The sequence below is a fragment of the Lygodium microphyllum genome, chromosome 18, assembly GCF_053477565.2.
Source record: "Lygodium microphyllum isolate KBCC chromosome 18, Lygodium_microphyllum_v1.1.10, whole genome shotgun sequence".
Lineage (NCBI taxonomy): Eukaryota > Viridiplantae > Streptophyta > Polypodiopsida > Schizaeales > Lygodiaceae > Lygodium > Lygodium microphyllum.
In genome coordinates, this window is record NC_141152.1 from 8864692 (window position 1) to 8881831 (window position 17140).

The window sequence follows — 17140 nt, forward strand, 5'->3', positions numbered from 1 at the left end:
CGCATGGCCTCATCATAGGTAAGAGGCTCAAACTGCGCAAGCTATTGTCTATCTCTAGTAGACCGCTCAAAATAGGCTGTGGAACCTGGACATCTTGTGGACCATTAGGGACTTGGGCCACGAGAGCATTAGCCGTTGCTGCAAGCTGTACAGTAGTAGGAGGCCCCTCTTGAAATATTACCTTGCATATCTCAATGACATGCTCATGTTGCTTATGCATTTTATCCTTGTGGAAAACAGCATCATGGTTGCGGATAACCTTTCGAGCCTGCGGATCCCATAGATGATAGCCCATCTCACATGCATCTCCATAACCAAGAAAGATACATTTCCTAGACTTAGGATCGAGCTTATTGCGCTTGTCCTTGGAAACATGGCAAAAAGCCTCACAGCCAAAGACATGCAAACGAGCATATGAGGGAGGTTTTCCAGACCATACCTCCTTTGCAACTTGATAGTTAAGAGAAGTACATGGGGACTAATTTATCAAGTGTACGGCAGTAGTAACTGCTTTAGCTCAAAAATGCTGTGGTAAGCGTGCTTGACTAAGCATATTGTGAACTTGCTCTTAAATTGTCCTATTCATACACTCAGCCATACCATTTTGAGGTGGGGCATACGAGGCGATCAACTGACGCTTAATATCCTGCTCATTACAAAACTGCTCAAAGGTTTTAGAGACACACTCACCCCTATTATCTGATTGTAGACATTTCGAGCTATACCTACATTGGTTCTCTATGAAAGCAAGCCAATGTTGAGATGTAGCCAAGACTTTTGATATTTGTGTAATAGGATATGCCTAAACCTTATGCGTATAGTCATCAATGAAGATAACCAAATACTTTGTGCCATCTAATGATTTGCAGGACACAGGACCATATATGTTTGAGTGAACAGGAGCCAAAGGCTCACCCTTGCGTGCCATAGTAGACTTTTTTATGCGTATTACGTGTTTGCTAGCTATAGAAACAATGATCACAAGTCTCAAAGCACTTATAGTCAAGGGGCGGAAGATACTGCAAACGGGTAAGCATTTTCATTCCTTTCAAGGAGATGTGCCCAAGGCGACGATGCCAAAGAGATATATATGGAATTGCATCCACTGCCAAAACATAGTCAATTGACCCAGATACAAGCAAAGGCTAGAGAGTATTGGACTTAGCACTACGTGTAATCTTCCATGAGAAATCACCAAAAGAAACTACATAGCCTGCATCATTCAAAGTGCCAGCAGAGATAAGGCTTTTCGTTAGAGCTGATACATGATAGACATTATGAAGAGTAAACGTGCTACCTGAGTCAAACTGCAGTTGGACATCACCAATACCAACTATCTCTAATGCCAGGTCATTACCCAAACGGACAAATTCGGTCAAAAAGCGATAAGAGTGGAACCACTCTCTATGAGGGGTCACCTGAAAGGAAGCCCTTGAATCTATTAGCCAACACTAAATATACCCTGACAAAGCATCAGTCGGTTGTTAAGTATCAAGAGAAGAAGCTGTAAGTATGAAATCATCATCAGAATCAGCCTCTGCATGATATTAATCTCTTCAAGTTTAACGTTGGACTTGCTAGGGACAATGTTGTGATAATCATTTTTGTCATGTATTTTACCCTTGTCCTTTTCCTTGCGCATTTTATGACATTGTCGCCAAATATATCCTACTTTCTCATAGTAATGACAAGTCAATGAGGACTTACGGCCACGGGACTTACTACAAGACTGTCCACGTGACTGAGAATGAGACTGTTGAGAGTCTCTTCCACGGCGGTCATCACGGCTCCTACTATTATTTCGTCTAATTGTCAAAGCATGGGAGGTACGGGAAGCCTTGACATTCTTTTTGTTAACCTCTTCATTCAAGAGTGCACCCTCTACATCCTGTACTGCAGCCCATCAATAAGCATGTTTACACACATAGCAATATGAAATGTATTCCATGATTCAAGCAATGTAACCAAGAGGAACAAAGGGGGAAAATTACCCTTAAATTCAATCCCCTGCAAATACAAATGGCTGAGAATAGAATGAAACTCATTTAAATGGACTGACATGGAAGTGTTCTCCTTTATGGGAAGGTCCATGAGTTGTTTGAACGAATACATTTGAGAAGCGGGGCTTTACTTGTCATAAACATTACGAATCTTATCCCACAAGTTCCATGCGAATTGCGCATCAGCGCGACAACACTATAGAACACTTGTTTAGAGAGGAATAATATGATGGTGGAGTTACATAGCTCATCTAATTCAGCCCAATCCTCTGCATCAATACATTCAGGCTTGATACCCTAATGTTTCAAATGCTTAACCTGCATTCTCTGCACTAAAACTTTGGAGATTCAGGCCTTCCAATAGTTGTAGTTGGTGCCATCCAACTTGTTAACATTAAAGATAGCACTATCATTGGAACCACCAGCTATACTGAGACCAATTAAATGCACAGAAGGGAAAAAGAGATTGCTGTAATAACCTGTAAATCCGCCCCAAAACCATTGCCAGATCAAGCTGAAAACAAGTGGTACTGACCAAGTAATGAGCTGTCCACAAACTCAATGCAAAGAATTGTCAAATGGAGGTGACTGCTTGCATAAATAGTGTAGTAAACTGTAAGTAAAGCATGCTGAAAATGAAGTACAGCAGTAAGAGATCAATGCCAAAGAGGGGTAATCATAGATACAAGACAAACTGCAACTGCCAGGAATAGCTCCAACTAGTAGTGAGTGAATATATGACTGGCATCGAGAACTGTCAAAGGATCAGTGTGTTAGACTAAGATTCATCCCATAGGCATAACCATCATGCATAGAGTAGGTCTCATGGGTAACAGAAGAGACCAACCCAAGGCACAATGGACTGAGCAATGTAATGGAAGCTCAATACATAGCCACCTGAGATGCATACATCACTGATACCATTGTGATAGAGGTAGGTGCCGACCCAAAAGGAATGTCAGATCAGCCCACTAAGCGTACATAAAGCATGATAAGAGCATGTACATGTCACTAGGTCCCATAGTCTCATTGTAAGACCCTCAAGGTCTATTGCAACCAAAGGCTCAATGTAATATCTAAGTGTCAAGTAGCAGCTCCCACTAGAAAAAAATTTGAATGCCAGATGAGCAAACAAATCTCAAAACATCATGTGGAAGGCATCCATACATCCAAAGATCCAAGTAGCATATAGCGGGGAGCACCCGACAAAAGTTACATCTCCCATTGGAAAAAAAGTTGAATGCTAGAAGAGCAAACAAAGCTCAAAACATCATGTGGAAGGCATCCATACATCCAAGATCCAAGCAGCATATATCCGGGTGCACCCGACCCAAGTAACTTTCAAAGCTCTTACTGTAGCATCCAATGACAATACGCAACAATGAAGGACAATCAATGTCAAGAGCTAAAGCTCCAATCTCAGCTCAAAAGCAATCCGGAAGCCTAACCAAGCATGTAAGATCAATGGTATACCCCACTGTAGCATTCAAAGTGCTCAGGAAGCATCCAATAGCAATAGGCATATAGGATCCCTGATAACATAGTATTTAGCCCTACTTATCACAACAGTAAAAAACCTCTGTAAAACTGAGCAAAAGAGTGCTCAAGTCAGTCCCATAGCATTCCAATACATTGGCATTACATTCCCAGACGATCCAGCATCAAATAGACATCCTGGGAAGCATAAGTGACCTCTAGACAACGAGTGAAGGGCTGTCCAGAACTGTAATACAGCAAACTGTCATAAATTGTAAGCTAATGGTTGAACCTAGGAGCTCCAACGAATGCCCAAACTCATGCTAAAGGTGCCGGGTACAATGCCAAGTGATTGCCCAAGTTTGGAAGCAATGCTAGGAGTTGGAGATGAGGTAGGATGAAGCAGACTTGAGCAAGAAAGGGGGCAGCCCAGTCATTGCAAATTGCGCCTACTGTCCTGGGCTTAGTGCTGGCTGGGCTGAGGTCAATAGGGCTCAAGGGGAGCTCAATGAAGCTTCGAAACATGCCTTGAAAAGTTGGGAAGTAAGTAACAATACATACCACTTCAAGCTGGCTGCCATTAAAACTGTGAGCTGAAGGTATTCTCCACAAGCTAAAGCAATGTCGGGTCGGGCTCGAGCTCTCGGGGAAGATAGCTTTGATACCAGTTGAAGGGAGTGAGCCTTGAAGTGGAAGCATGGAGCACAAACAAGAGGTATGGTGGAAGAGGAGAGAGAGAGAGAGAGAGAGAGAGGATGTGAGATGAGAATCAGTGGGATGCCTTGTGTGCGGTTGAGCACAAGAGTCATGGTGAAGCAGGAAAAGTTGTGGATTGCCATGGATTTCGCTTGTTTTATGCAGGGACACATGCAAGGCATTATTCTGGTGTGCTTATGATTGTGCATGAGAAATATCAGCCTGTTCTTATTAAAAATGATGTACATGGCCGCTTTGTGGTAGTTGAAGTTTTATTTGAAGGAGAGATCTTATGGTTGCTGGGCCTCTATGCTCCGAATGATCCTTTATCCCGCCGGGATCTTTGGCATTCTTTGAAGACCTCCTTGTCACTTGGCAGACGGGGTTTCTTAATGGGGGATTTTAATATGTGTGTGGATTCTTCACAGTCCACTTCCGAGCATTCGGTGATGGACCCGCCGGAAAGTCCGGTGTGGAATGCGTTTGCACTTGCGGTACTTAAGCAAGATCTATGGTCTTGGCTCCACCCTTCTTCTACAGGGTTCACTTTTCGTTCGGCACAGTATGCAACTACATGGTCGCGGTTGGACCGAATGTACATTATGCAGGATGATGATTTTCTTCCTGAGATGCTGGAAATGACAGTCTTACAGCAATATGCCTTGTCGGACCATTTCCCTCTCCAGCTGGAGATGCTTGCACAACCTGTTGCACCTTTTAAGCAATTGCTGGATAGACTCCCTTTATGTTTCAACTCGTCTTATTTGAAGCACTCAATCTTTCGGGGCTATATGCAACAATTGATTGACAGATTTTTATTGGACTTCGCCATTGAGGGCACTGCTTCCTTTCAACGATTGCTCTCAAATTTGCAGCGGGTTGCTCGGCAGTATGGGATTCACCATGCCTCGCTTTGTCGGCGGCGCCAACACGCAGCGGAGGACTTACTGGCTTTGGTTCGTTCTCTACTGGTGGACACTCCAGATGATGAATTTCTGCTATCACTGGCAATGCGCTTGGCCAATCTTATTATAGAGTTTCAGTTAAAATCTTATCAGCAGGCCAAATTGCACAATTTGACTGAGAATTTGCAAGATAGTGCGTGTCAAACTCATAAGTTCTTTCGTGCTCTACATGCCTCTCCTGCTCGAGAAAATATGACTCGACTCCAGAATTCAGACGGTCGAATGGTCACACTGACCCTCGGACTATTGTCAATATGTGCCGGAATTATTTTCTAGATCTTCTTGGTTCTTCTCAGTCACCTTCTGACCAGGTTACGCAGGCACGTTCAGTCTTCTATGACCTGGCCCGACATCAAGTTCCACTTGATATGCAAACTGCGTTGGAGATAGATATTTGTGTGGAGGAGGTTATGGAGGTTTTGTTACACCTGCCCAAGGATGAAAGTCCTGGTTGGGATGGTCCCACCAATGAATTCTTTGAGAGTTCGGCTACCCAACTGGTAAATCCATTGACGGCTATGTTTCAGCAGGTTTGGGAAACAGGGTCCATGCCTTCCTCCTGGAAAGGTCTTATCAAACTGCTTCCAAAGGTCCCTTCGCCGTCGATGTTGCAACATTGGAGACCAATTTCTTTGATGGGTTCGACGTATAAAATCTTTTCCAAAGTGCTGGCGAATCGGCTCCACAAGCATCTTCCGGCCATTGTGCATCCTCTTCAATATGGTTTCATTAAGGGTCGCAATATTTTGCATAATATCTTAAATGTGCAGATAGCTATTGACTATGCAAGGCACTCTAGTCAGGAAGTGGTCTTGATTCAATTGGATCTGGAAAAGGCTTTTGACTATTTAGACTGGTCTTTCATTGCACAACTTATGTCTACTATGGGCTTTGGTACTTGGATGTCCCGCTTGATCTACACCATTAGTGTTGCGGCTTCTTCGCGAGTGATGCTAAATGGTGGAATTACCGAGCCCTTTGTCCTTGCACGCTCTGTGAGACAGGGCTGTCCGTTGAGTCCTCTCTTCTTTGCCCTGGCAACTCATCTGGTTCTTTCGATGTTAGCTTCCATGGCAGCTTCTACTGAGTTGGCCTGATTGTCTCTTCCGTTTGGTCAGCACTTCATTAGTCAATCTTTGGTTGATGACAGCTTCATGATTTTGCGAGCGGACAAGGACAATATTCACAAGGCATTAGATGTTTGGAAGCTCTTTGGCCATGCTTCTGGTCTTTGTATCAATGCTTTCAAATCAGCCATTCTCAGTTGCACGGAGTCCGATTTACAGTCATTGGGCTGGCAGGGACAGGTGGTTCCCCGTGGCTCCATTGTCAGGCATCTTGGGTACGCGTTGGGTGTTGATATTCGGCCAAAACAACTACTATAGTGGATTTCACAGAAACTAGCAGCTAAGTTTCTGTATTGGAAGTCGCAAGCTTGGCTCTTCCATGTCCGCCTCAAAGTGGCTCAGATAATTATGCTGCAAATGCTCACTTATTTCTTACCATTGCTGCCTTGGACTTCTACGACTTTGAATGCTCTCACTCGGCCCATTCGTTTCATGTTATGGAAGAAGGATTCACTGCATGCAGGTATTTCATGGATTTCGTGGTCACATACATGTACTCCCAAGTGCCTGGGTGGTGGAGCTATTTTGGATGCCGAAACTCATATGCTGGCTCTTCGTTGGTCTCTTTTTCGTGCCATGTGTATGGAGCATCACCCGTAGGCCGTTATAGCCTGGTATTTTCTTGAGGACCATGGGCTTCTGCATGGCAATACACAAATTCGGAGCTCCTGGTGGCATATTCTTAATGCAGACTCTCGGTTTTCGAGTCCTTCCTCATCCCTGCTTGTTCATTTGGTTGGCTCCTGGCAATTGGTTCTCCAGAAGGCGCCTTGGCATCCAGCGGAGCAACGCTTACATACTAACTCTTTTCAACTGGAACTGTTGGTAGCCTCGAGATTACTTTCATGGGACGGCAAGCAAGAGCTCAGACCAAAATTTAACCGTATGGCCCGTTTGGGGTTGACTTCAGTTTGCAGATGCCACCGTTGCTAGTCGCAATGTCTTCATATCGTTTCGTACGGCCAGGAGGCTTTTCAGAATCCCTCGTGGCTACCGTGATTTGTGGGAACACCTTCTGTCAGTGCTTCAGAGCAGGCAACCCTTTCCTGCCCTTGCTGTGGATCGTCCTTGGCAAGACTGGGTCCTTGTAGGTCGGTTGAATTTGGAAAAGGCCTCAACCAACCAGGTGTACCATCTTCTGATTAAAGATCATCAATGGCTGGTTACTAAAGCTAATACTATATGGGGGTTGCGCAAATCTCAGTCATGGTGGAAGGCAACTGTGATGGAGGGCTGGTTGAACAAGATACCTTTCAAATGCAAGGTTTTTCTTTGGAGGGTAATGATTGGTGGTCTTCCTCTTGCCTCGGCCCTTTCCAAGCGTCGAATCTCTAACGGCAATTGTTTCTTCTGCACCACTACTGTGGAATCGGCCTGCCATCGATTTATTTCTTGCCCTCTCGCAAAGAAGATCTGGTTGCTTTTGTCGGCGGTTTGGCAAGCTGTGGTGGGTTTTTTACTAAGCCCTTTTGATTGGGTTTTTGTACGCCCAAAATACCCCGCACCAGCTCAGTTGCATGAAGATCTTGTTCCACTTTCTTAGATACTGGGGATGCTGGCACAATTGGACCACTCGGGATGCCTTCCTTTTTGATTCGGCCTCTAATGTTCCGGTTCACATTGCCAGGCTTAAAGGCCTCTTGCTTTGGCAGATAGATCTCATTCGGCACTCTAACTTGCTCCCTAGGGAAGACTTACTCCCTTGGCATATGGCAATTTCTGCTGTGTCTTTGCCATGATTTTTGTAACTCCTTGGTTTTGTACTGATAGTTTACACATGTTGGCTTAGAGTCAAAAAAGAGAGACAGAGAGAAATGAACTTTACACATGATGGCTTAGTGTCATCGTGTATCTTGTAATCAAGTAAACTTGTACTCTTTTTTCGTAATTAATACAATTACCTTTTACGAAAAAAAAAGAGAGAGGATGTGGGAACTCCAAGAGTCACAATGTGTGACAGGCTTTCCCTTTATTCAAATGTCATCGAAAGAATAAAGAATAAAGTGACATTGATGGGCATCCGCCACTTGCATTGTACAAGTGTGTAGGTAACTAATACACGGTGCGGGTATTGTCAGTGTAACTAATACACGGGTGGCTAGGCATAGGTCCTTTACCCCCAACACTCCCTGCCTAACATCTGTACAAATGATTGGGTGGATGAAGATGAGGGGGAGGATGTGTTGTCCTCATTGAGAGCATGGTGTTGCCTCAAGGTCTCTTGTAAAGGAGAAGCTGAGAAGACAATGGCTTCCCAAGAGTAAGATGTGTATCTCTTGTGTTTTGGTTATCATCACTCATGTATCTTGCATAAGCCAAGACTTCACAAGTAGCTGCATGATACTGTTCAATAGGGTATTGAATTTGATACTAGGTGAAGATATGCTAGGGTTTGCACTAAGAAAATATAAAATGTACAAACATGACTAAAATGCAATAACTTGGACAAAAATGCACAATGCAAAATAGCGATGAAGGATGAAACTGAGTGAATGGATGAATCTAGACAATGCTCAAAGGCAGAGCAATCCGACAACTAATGACTCTTGTGGAAGTAGGCTAAGGGAGGTGTTTGATTGTGTTGTCCACTAGAGATAGATCCCAAGTGCAGTAACCACTAGTTAGAGCAAAGGATGATGTAGAAAAGTGCTGAAAACTCAAAAGTGACCTATTGTAGATGTAAACACATATCAGGCTGATGCAAAAAAGTGCCGAAATACTTTACACACAGCAGCTGACTGTATGGATGATGACATGCCAGTCAGGGTGGCCTGATCAGCAATTATCGAGAGCAGACAAGCAACTAGGCAATGATGAGGGAGTGCTGTGAACAATGAAATGCAGCTGTGGAAGGTGATGGAAACAATGTAGATGTTCTCTAGATGACAAACAGTAGTAAGGCAGCCTGTTCTAATGAGAATGAGCAGTTCACCAAGTCGTGATGAGCAGGGTGGCAGCTGGAAACTCTCTGATAGGGGCTGGAGTAGTCGCAAAGGGGACTGGTGGCAAGAGCAGCTAGAACCAAATGTAGATTTGGGCAGTCTCTAAATGGTCACTACAGCAGCTGGTGATGATGGGCAGACTCCAGAGGCTAGGGATGCAAAAGGATGCAAGTTACCTAGCACACTCTCTACTAATAGAGGTGGAACTAACCAAAGTTGAGGGTTTTGGTCATGCAACATTGAAGCACACTTGTGCATATGAGTTTTGGAGCTTTTAATGAGCTAATCAAGGTTTAATGTGTAATGCACCTTTCTTAGCTTAACGATCCTATGGTTTTTCCAGTTGTAATATGCAGTAGTTTGAAGACCTTGTAATCATTTCACTTGGGTCTCTCCAGGTACTTCAGCAACATGTTGTGATATGCAGTAGTTTGAAGACCTTGTAATCATTTCACTTGGGTCTCTTCAGGGACTTCAGCAAGATGTTGGGGCTGCTACATACAGATCATGCCTCACAAAGTGGTGGTAGCCAATCAGGTTCATTTGGCAACCATGTGGTATATCACTTCATGTTTGGCCTTTTCTAGATCATGGATTGGCTAGATGTCGTCCAGCTCCATGCTAGAAGCAAATAAAGCCTCCAGCTTGTGGCACTAGTTGTGGCTGCCATAAGTTGTCATGATGATTGTGTTTGATGAGGATGGTGGGATTATTACCAGAGTCATACGTGGAGCAACTTTAAACATTATGTTACAGCATGATTGCAGGCTGCTGCACTTGTTTGTTTGTTTGTTTTTCCAGATGTACCTGAATTCGGGTTGATTATTGTAAATAGATGGCAAGCCCCTTGACAATCTACTATAGTTTTTCTATAGGTAATCTGAAAAGTTGTTTTTGTGTTTCAAATTCACATGGTTCTAATGGTATGTCTCCACCTTTAGCCTATTGAAGAACTGATGACCTTTGTCTGGAAAAGTGGCTTGTGAATTCTATTTGGTTTTGACCTGGTCCTATGTGCAATTGTACATTAACTTCAGGTCGATTGACACCAGGTCCATAAGATATATTCCCTTTGGTTACATAGAATTTTTCTAAAAAATTAGCATGTGAGCACTTAGAAAATTTGTGTAAGTATCTTGCTTGTGTTTTCATCACAAGGATGACAAAAAAGTTTGGCTGATTAAACAAGTTCTGCTGAGCAGTGTTTCTGTCTTCTGCACAAGTTAGATAGCTGGCTTATGCAGAACAGTCATGTTTAATATTTTTGTTAAGCAGGGACATCACAGAGTAGCATCTTCACAGATGGTGCATCATTGACATATTCTACAGACAGACCCATTGAGTTTACTTACAAAGAGCTCGCAGAAATGACTGATGGCTTCAGCAGCTCAAATCAGATTGGTGCTGGAGGATTTGGAGCTGTTTATCTTGGTGAAACAAACAAGAAGGTACTGCTTTCCTGTGAGACCCAGTTTTTCCTTGTCTCTTATTTCGGATATTTCTTAGTCATGTGAGTCAGGGTGTAATTGTAGAAATTGGCAATAAAGATGATGGCTATGAAGGAGACAAGGCAGTTTTTGGCAGAGCTTAAGGTGCTTGCTCGTGTTCATCATACAAATCTTGTAAGACCTCTGTGCCTTCCACTTAGCAGGACATCTCATTTGTATGGTTTAGTCTCATACATAATTACTAGCTGTTTACCAATTGTAACCTCGTGTGTATTTCTACTGAGTGTACAATAGAGAAGTGTATGTAGAAGTGAAATTTTTATAACTAGAGTGTAAAAGACAAATCTCCAAGGTCCGAGTTGTCAAATTAAAAAAATTTGGAGGAGTGTTGGTACATAGAAGGCATCATCAAGTGCCAAATTTATTTGATATGAATCCTACTTTTCAAATGATCTTTACTAAAGATTACGTGTCCAAGGTATCAAGAAAATAATCAATCACAGGCATTGAATTGTAATTATAATGATTAATCTTATTTGAGCCCTATGATATAGATGCATATTGGCACTACCTCCTTTACAAGCTATACTGGACAAGGAAAGGGTTTTCAGCTCCAAACTATAATCAAGCACAAGCATCTGTTCAAATACTTCAGTATATTGAGAGGGGACATGCTAAGAACCTCCAAACAGTTTTTGCACAGCTATGATAGCAAAATCTCATGCTCATCCAAAAAGGAGATGGTTGTAATTGAACCAATTCAATAAACTCAAAGGTGGTCTATAACTGATGCATGATATCAATCACCTTAGTGGCATGAGAACCTATCATGATAAGATCATCCACATGCGAGATAATGAACCATGTGTGATGAGCTTGCTTCAGGCCATAAAGGGCCTTTCACAGGAAGTACACACTAAACATTGTGTCTTTGGAATGATGAAACCCTTGGGCTACTCCAAATAGACCTCTTGTTCAATCCCACCAATAAAGAAAGCACTTTTAACATCCATTTGATGATAGGCAAGTAATGAGGAGCCAAAACAAGCCATATAGTAGTCGTCTGGGCGATAGGGAAAAAGTATCTGTCATCATGTATGCCCTCTCAATGGACAGCCCTTGGCCACAAGACGGGCCTTGTACCTATCCATCAATGTATGATTAGGACAGACCTTCACTTTGAAGATTCACTTTGCAATGTGAGAGTCTATCTATCAAGACCAAGTGTAATCCTGGCAATGGAACCAGGTTCATCCTCCATGGCATGTCTCCAATTATTCATGGAAAGAGCTTTTGACATGGAAGAAGGAACTGTGGTGTCAAGCCAAGCATGGCTTGTGTGAAAGGATGATACTGGGGTTGAAGCACAGTGAGGACAACATTGACCATTTGTAGGCTTTAGAATCTGACAAATAGTAGAGCCATGAAGTGTGGTCTTGTATCAATTTGGAACGGCCCTCATAGATGAGGAGGGAGGGGTGAGCTGGGTAGGTGGATTCAAGATTGGTGCAGAGGGGATGGGGATGAGAGGGGTAGGCTGTGGAATGGCTGTGCTTAACTGGGAGGGGAGGGCTGTCATGCAAAAGTGATAGGCACCTGATCTTGCAAGAAAGGAAATGTGGAGTGCTGTAGATTGGATCCCTTTGAAGAGTAGTAAGTACTCAAAAAAAAAGTCATGGCTGATAAAAACGAAAGCATTTTCAGATCCAAAAGTTGGTCGGGCATAGGACTAGTGCTATGATCAATGAAGATGCCGTTTGGACTTATGAACCCAACATGTATCCTTTTCCATCTAACACTATACATAGGCGTTACAACCAAAAATGTGTACATGAGATACATAGGGCTGTATACTTGAATAGGCCTCATAGAGAATGATGTCTTGTAGGGCTGGAATAAGACTGGTCAAGATGATAATCCACAGTGATAAGAGAGGCCATGGAGTTGAGTCCATCTTTAAAACTGTTTGCTCTTCTGCTCAACAACCCTACTCTGCTGAGGGGTGTGAGGAATGAAGACCTGATGTTTGATATGTCTGTCTCTGCATGGTTTTTGAAACTGGTGGTTACAAACTCACCATCATTGTCATTGCGGATCTTCCTGAACTGCCTGCCTATCTCTATCTGAATTGAGGCTAACCAATGTTTAAGCCTGGACTAAAATAAACCCTACACATGTGGGAGTAATCATCAATCAGCACAGGGAGAAGTACTCAATAGGGCCACCATTCATGTGAACCAAATCAAGACTAGCTGAAGCATGAAAGCTGGCCTCTCTTGGAAATGCAGCAACATGCCGCTTGGCCTGCAAGGGCCTTAAAGGTGCCTTCTCTTCCTTCAGTTGAGATACTCCTGAAACATTGGACTTGGCATGAAAGCATACTGAAGTGGAAGGACAGAGGACCAACATCTGGTGCCAATGGTAGATCTTGCATGGTGGCCAAGGGCCTTAAAGGTGCCCTTCTCTTCCTTCAGTTGAGATACTCCTGAAACATTGGACTTGGCCTGAAAGCATACTGAAGTGGAAGGACAGAGGACCATATGTCTGGCTCCAAATGTAGATCTTGCATGGTGGCCACGAGACTAGCAAATGATAGAGGGACGGATCTTTGTCAACTAAAGAGACGTATGAAATGAATCTGCTTGAATATTGACAGCAATCTTGAAGGTGCTGAAGGAGTTCAAAAGCAAATATTTGCATGGATACGTGACACTTTTACTGCCAGAAACTGACTATCTGGTTTTCTTGAGCTGATCATATAGCTCAATGTACTTTTGGACTTAATGAAGAAGTTTGTGTCCATCAAGCTTTGAATTCATAAATCCAATGTTGAAGGAAAACAGTGCATACCAGCACTCTCGTTCTCAATAAAGTTCCTAAAGAGAAGTTATTTTGTGTCTACCTTGCATAACTGAAAACAGTGCAAACGCCTTCTCCAGAATGACAGTGATAAGGCAGCTAGGGTTGCTTGATTCTTCAAGTCCGATTCTTGAGGGCATTGGGATCTTGGAATGTTGGCTCCTGGCCTTCTATTGTCCCAATCTTGGTGCATCTTTAAGAATTTACATTTTTTTTAATGGACTACTTGTCATCTACTGCTGAGGATGAAAGCCACAATTTCTGGGGAGTATGGATTGATCTTGAAGAATAGGTCAGAAATGGAGTGCAGGCAGCTCAGCTACCAAAATGAAGTGGTCATGAACTAGGGCAGCTTCAACTTCAGAAAATTGTCGAGGGTTGAGCTGCACGAGATGGGATGGACTATGGTGGATACAACTCTGGTTGTGGTTGGAGAGAGAGAGAGAGAGAGAGAGAGAGAGAGAGAGAGAGAGAGAGAGAGAGTCTTTCGACACTTTCTTTGAGGACCTGATGGTCTGATGTAACAAAATGTAAACACAGAGAGAGAGAGAGAGAGAGAGAGAGAGAGAGAGAGAGAGAGAGAGAGTTCTCGGATGACCTGATGGTTTGATGTAACAGAAAGTAAGAGATACAGAGAGATTGCTGACTTGATGGTCTGATGTAAATATTTACTACTTAATTCAATTATCTTCACGAGAGAGAGAGAGAGAGAGAGAGAGAGAGAGAGAGAGAGAGAGAGAGAGAAGGAATAAACTAGGGCTGAGGGTCGAGGAGCGATGGCGACTCTGCTCGTGACGGGACGTTTCCTGCTGACGCGATCTTCCCTGCACCTCCTGCTCGTCTAGGGCAGCGCCTCGACCCAGGTGTGAGAGAGCGAGAGAGAGAGAGAGAGCGAGAGCGAGAGCACATGCGCCTGCTTCGGACGCCCTTTGCGTTGCCCTGCGCGCTGCCCTGCCCTGTCGCCCGTCACTACCCCCTGCGTGCCCTTCGTCGCCCTCTGCCCCGTCGTCCTTCGTCGCCGCCTGCACTGTCGCCCGTCGATACCCCCTGCGCACCCTTCGTCGCCCCCTGCCCCGTCGTCCTTCGTCGCCTGCGTGACGTCCTTGACCTACCTGCGTGCTGCGCTGCTCTGCCCTGCGATTTCTTCGCCGCCCTGCCCTGCGTGCCGCCTGGCCCCTTCCCCCAGGGCAGCGCAGGCTTGACTGGACCCTGCGTGACGCTGGGGACCAGCAATCCGACCCTGCGCAGGATCGACCTCATCTAACCCAGCTCGCCCTCTGCCAGGACGTTCCGTCGCCCCCTGCCTGCTGCCCGCCCTGAGCCACCAAGGGCCAGCAGCCAGTCACCCCCAGGTTGCCACACAGAGCGCGCGACAGCGTGAGTCAGTAACGGGAACGAGCCCGTCTCTGCCTGCGAAGAGGTAGAACGGCCGGTGCTGTCTTGCTTCCCGTGAGATTTTCGTTCAGCCTCTGACCGGTATATGCAGCAATACACCATGGCCGGTTTGGACTTGGATTTTATAGACCAAACGGTGGCAGCGCTTGGTCCGGACTCTGATACCGAGGAACCCGATGATATGGTTCCGTGCAATGAAGAGACGCCCACTGCTCCTGACTTTCAGCCTGCAGGCAAACGCACCAAGCACACTCCGGAGGCGTCAATGGATCATCAGGATCGTTCTTATGCGCAGGTTGCTTCGGACTCTGCAGACTCTCAGGATGTTGACTGGGAGCATTTGCTAGAGTTTGCAAACACTTTACTTGGTGATTATGTTCAACATAATCAGGAAGCCTTTTCTGAATCTGCACCGGAAGATGTTTTGGAAGCCACTGTTGACCCCAAATCTGTCTTGCGCTCCTTTTCAGTATTCTATGATCGCGCGGTGATACTCTTCTTCACTGGTAGAATCCCCCAGATTTCCCGTATTCGCCAGTGGCTGCACAGCGTGCTACAAGGGGAATGTGTTGAAGAGATTTTTGTGGGCCCCCGCGGGTTTTTTGAGGTGTTCTTAAAATCTGAGATGCACCGTGTTGCTCTTCTGTCTAAACTGCCTTTGTTTCTTGATCGCCGTTTGGTCCATGTAGTACCATGGCGCCCAATGGCAGATTTTCAGCGCCTGCTACAACGGGAGTGCCCTGTATGGGTTGAAGGGGAAAATTGTCCGGCTGTTTATTTGCCACTGTTGAAGGAAGCCATGGCTGCTGTGGGCACGGTTCTGGTCCCTCCAAGTTTAAGGGCAGTGAATCGTAATCGCTTATGTATGTTATGGGACACTACCAGGAAAAGGCCCGCGTGGTTACGTCTCAATTGCTCTGGCATGCATTCCTTACACTTTCGTTTGAAATGGGGCACTTTTGCAGGACACTGCTTTTCCTGTGGCAAATTAGGGCACTTCATGGCCGAATGCCCAGAACAGCAACACCCTTCAGATGCGGGGCATGTAGCGCTCCCCATGGAAGATATGGTCTGTGATGTCCCATCGCAGGATGCTATTCATCCACCCAAAGCTCTGGATAAAGGTAAAAAACAGGTTTCGGTTTTAGCCTCCCATGGCACCGACTGGGTTGAAGTACGCGCAAAAAAAGGTAACAGGGCGACTGCTGGTATGGAGAATTCTGTGCCTTCTGCGCCACAAGATTCCATGCATACTTATATGTGCAGGAAAGAAATGTTGCCGTCAGAGCACTCTCCTCCTGCGATGGCTTCCTCTGCCCCCCGTCCTCAGCCTCCTCGGAGAGTGTATTCGGATCGTCCAAAGTGTCCACCAGCTAAGCTGACTTTTGATGCCCGAGGCAATGTCATTACCCCCTGGGATCGTCGTTATCCCCGCTCCATTCCCAGGCCAGCAGATATGCCGTCCACCTCCAAATCTGCTCCGTAGAACTCTTTTGCCGTGTTGGCTGATTTCTTGGATGAGGGAGTCCTGGATATTCTCGCGGATAAGGTCAAAGCAAGGCAAGCCGTGCCTTGTACCTGATTTTCTTTTACAACAACCATGAAAGTAGCCACTTGGAATGTGCGAGGAATCTGTTCTCGCCATAAGCAACATGCCATGTGGACTGTATTGCATGAGAATCAGCGGGATGTCTTGTGTGCTGTTGAACACAAGAGTCACGGTGAAGCTGGAAAAGTTGTAGACTGTCATGGCTTTCATCTGTTCTATGCAGGGACACAGGCCATGCGTTATTCTGGTGTGCTTATGATTGTACACGAAAAATATCAACCTCTTCTTATTAAAAATGATGTGCATGGGCGCTTTGTGGTGATTGAAATTTTACTAGATGGAGAAATCTTATGGTTACTTGGTCTCTATGCACCGAATGATCCTTTATCGCGCCGGGAGCTTTGGCATACTTTGCAAACTTCTTTGTCACTTGGCAGACGGGGCCTCTTCATGGGCGATTTCAATATGTGTGTTGATTCTTCGCAGTCCACCTCGGAGCATTCGGTGATGGACGCGCCGGAAAGCCGTAGGTGGCATGAGTTGGCTCTTGCTGTTCTTAAGCAAGATCTCTGGTCCTGGCTGAACCCCTCTTCTACAGGGTTTACTTTCCATTCCGCTCAGTATGCAACAACTTGGTCGCCGCTGGACCGCATATACATCATGCAGAATAATGATTTCCTCCC

General features: G+C 44.9%; 1 protein-coding gene across 1 annotated transcript in view; it reads left to right on the forward strand.

Moving 5' to 3' along the window:
- LOC148020560 (chitin elicitor receptor kinase 1-like) overlaps positions 1-17140 on the forward strand; it is a 189890-nt gene that overhangs the window by 37002 nt on the left and 135748 nt on the right. The window contains exons 5-6 of the mRNA XM_087699387.1: positions 10482-10654; positions 10739-10828. Coding sequence (XP_087555513.1) covers positions 10482-10654; positions 10739-10828 — 263 coding nt within the window. The remainder of the gene's footprint in view (positions 1-10481; positions 10655-10738; positions 10829-17140) is intronic.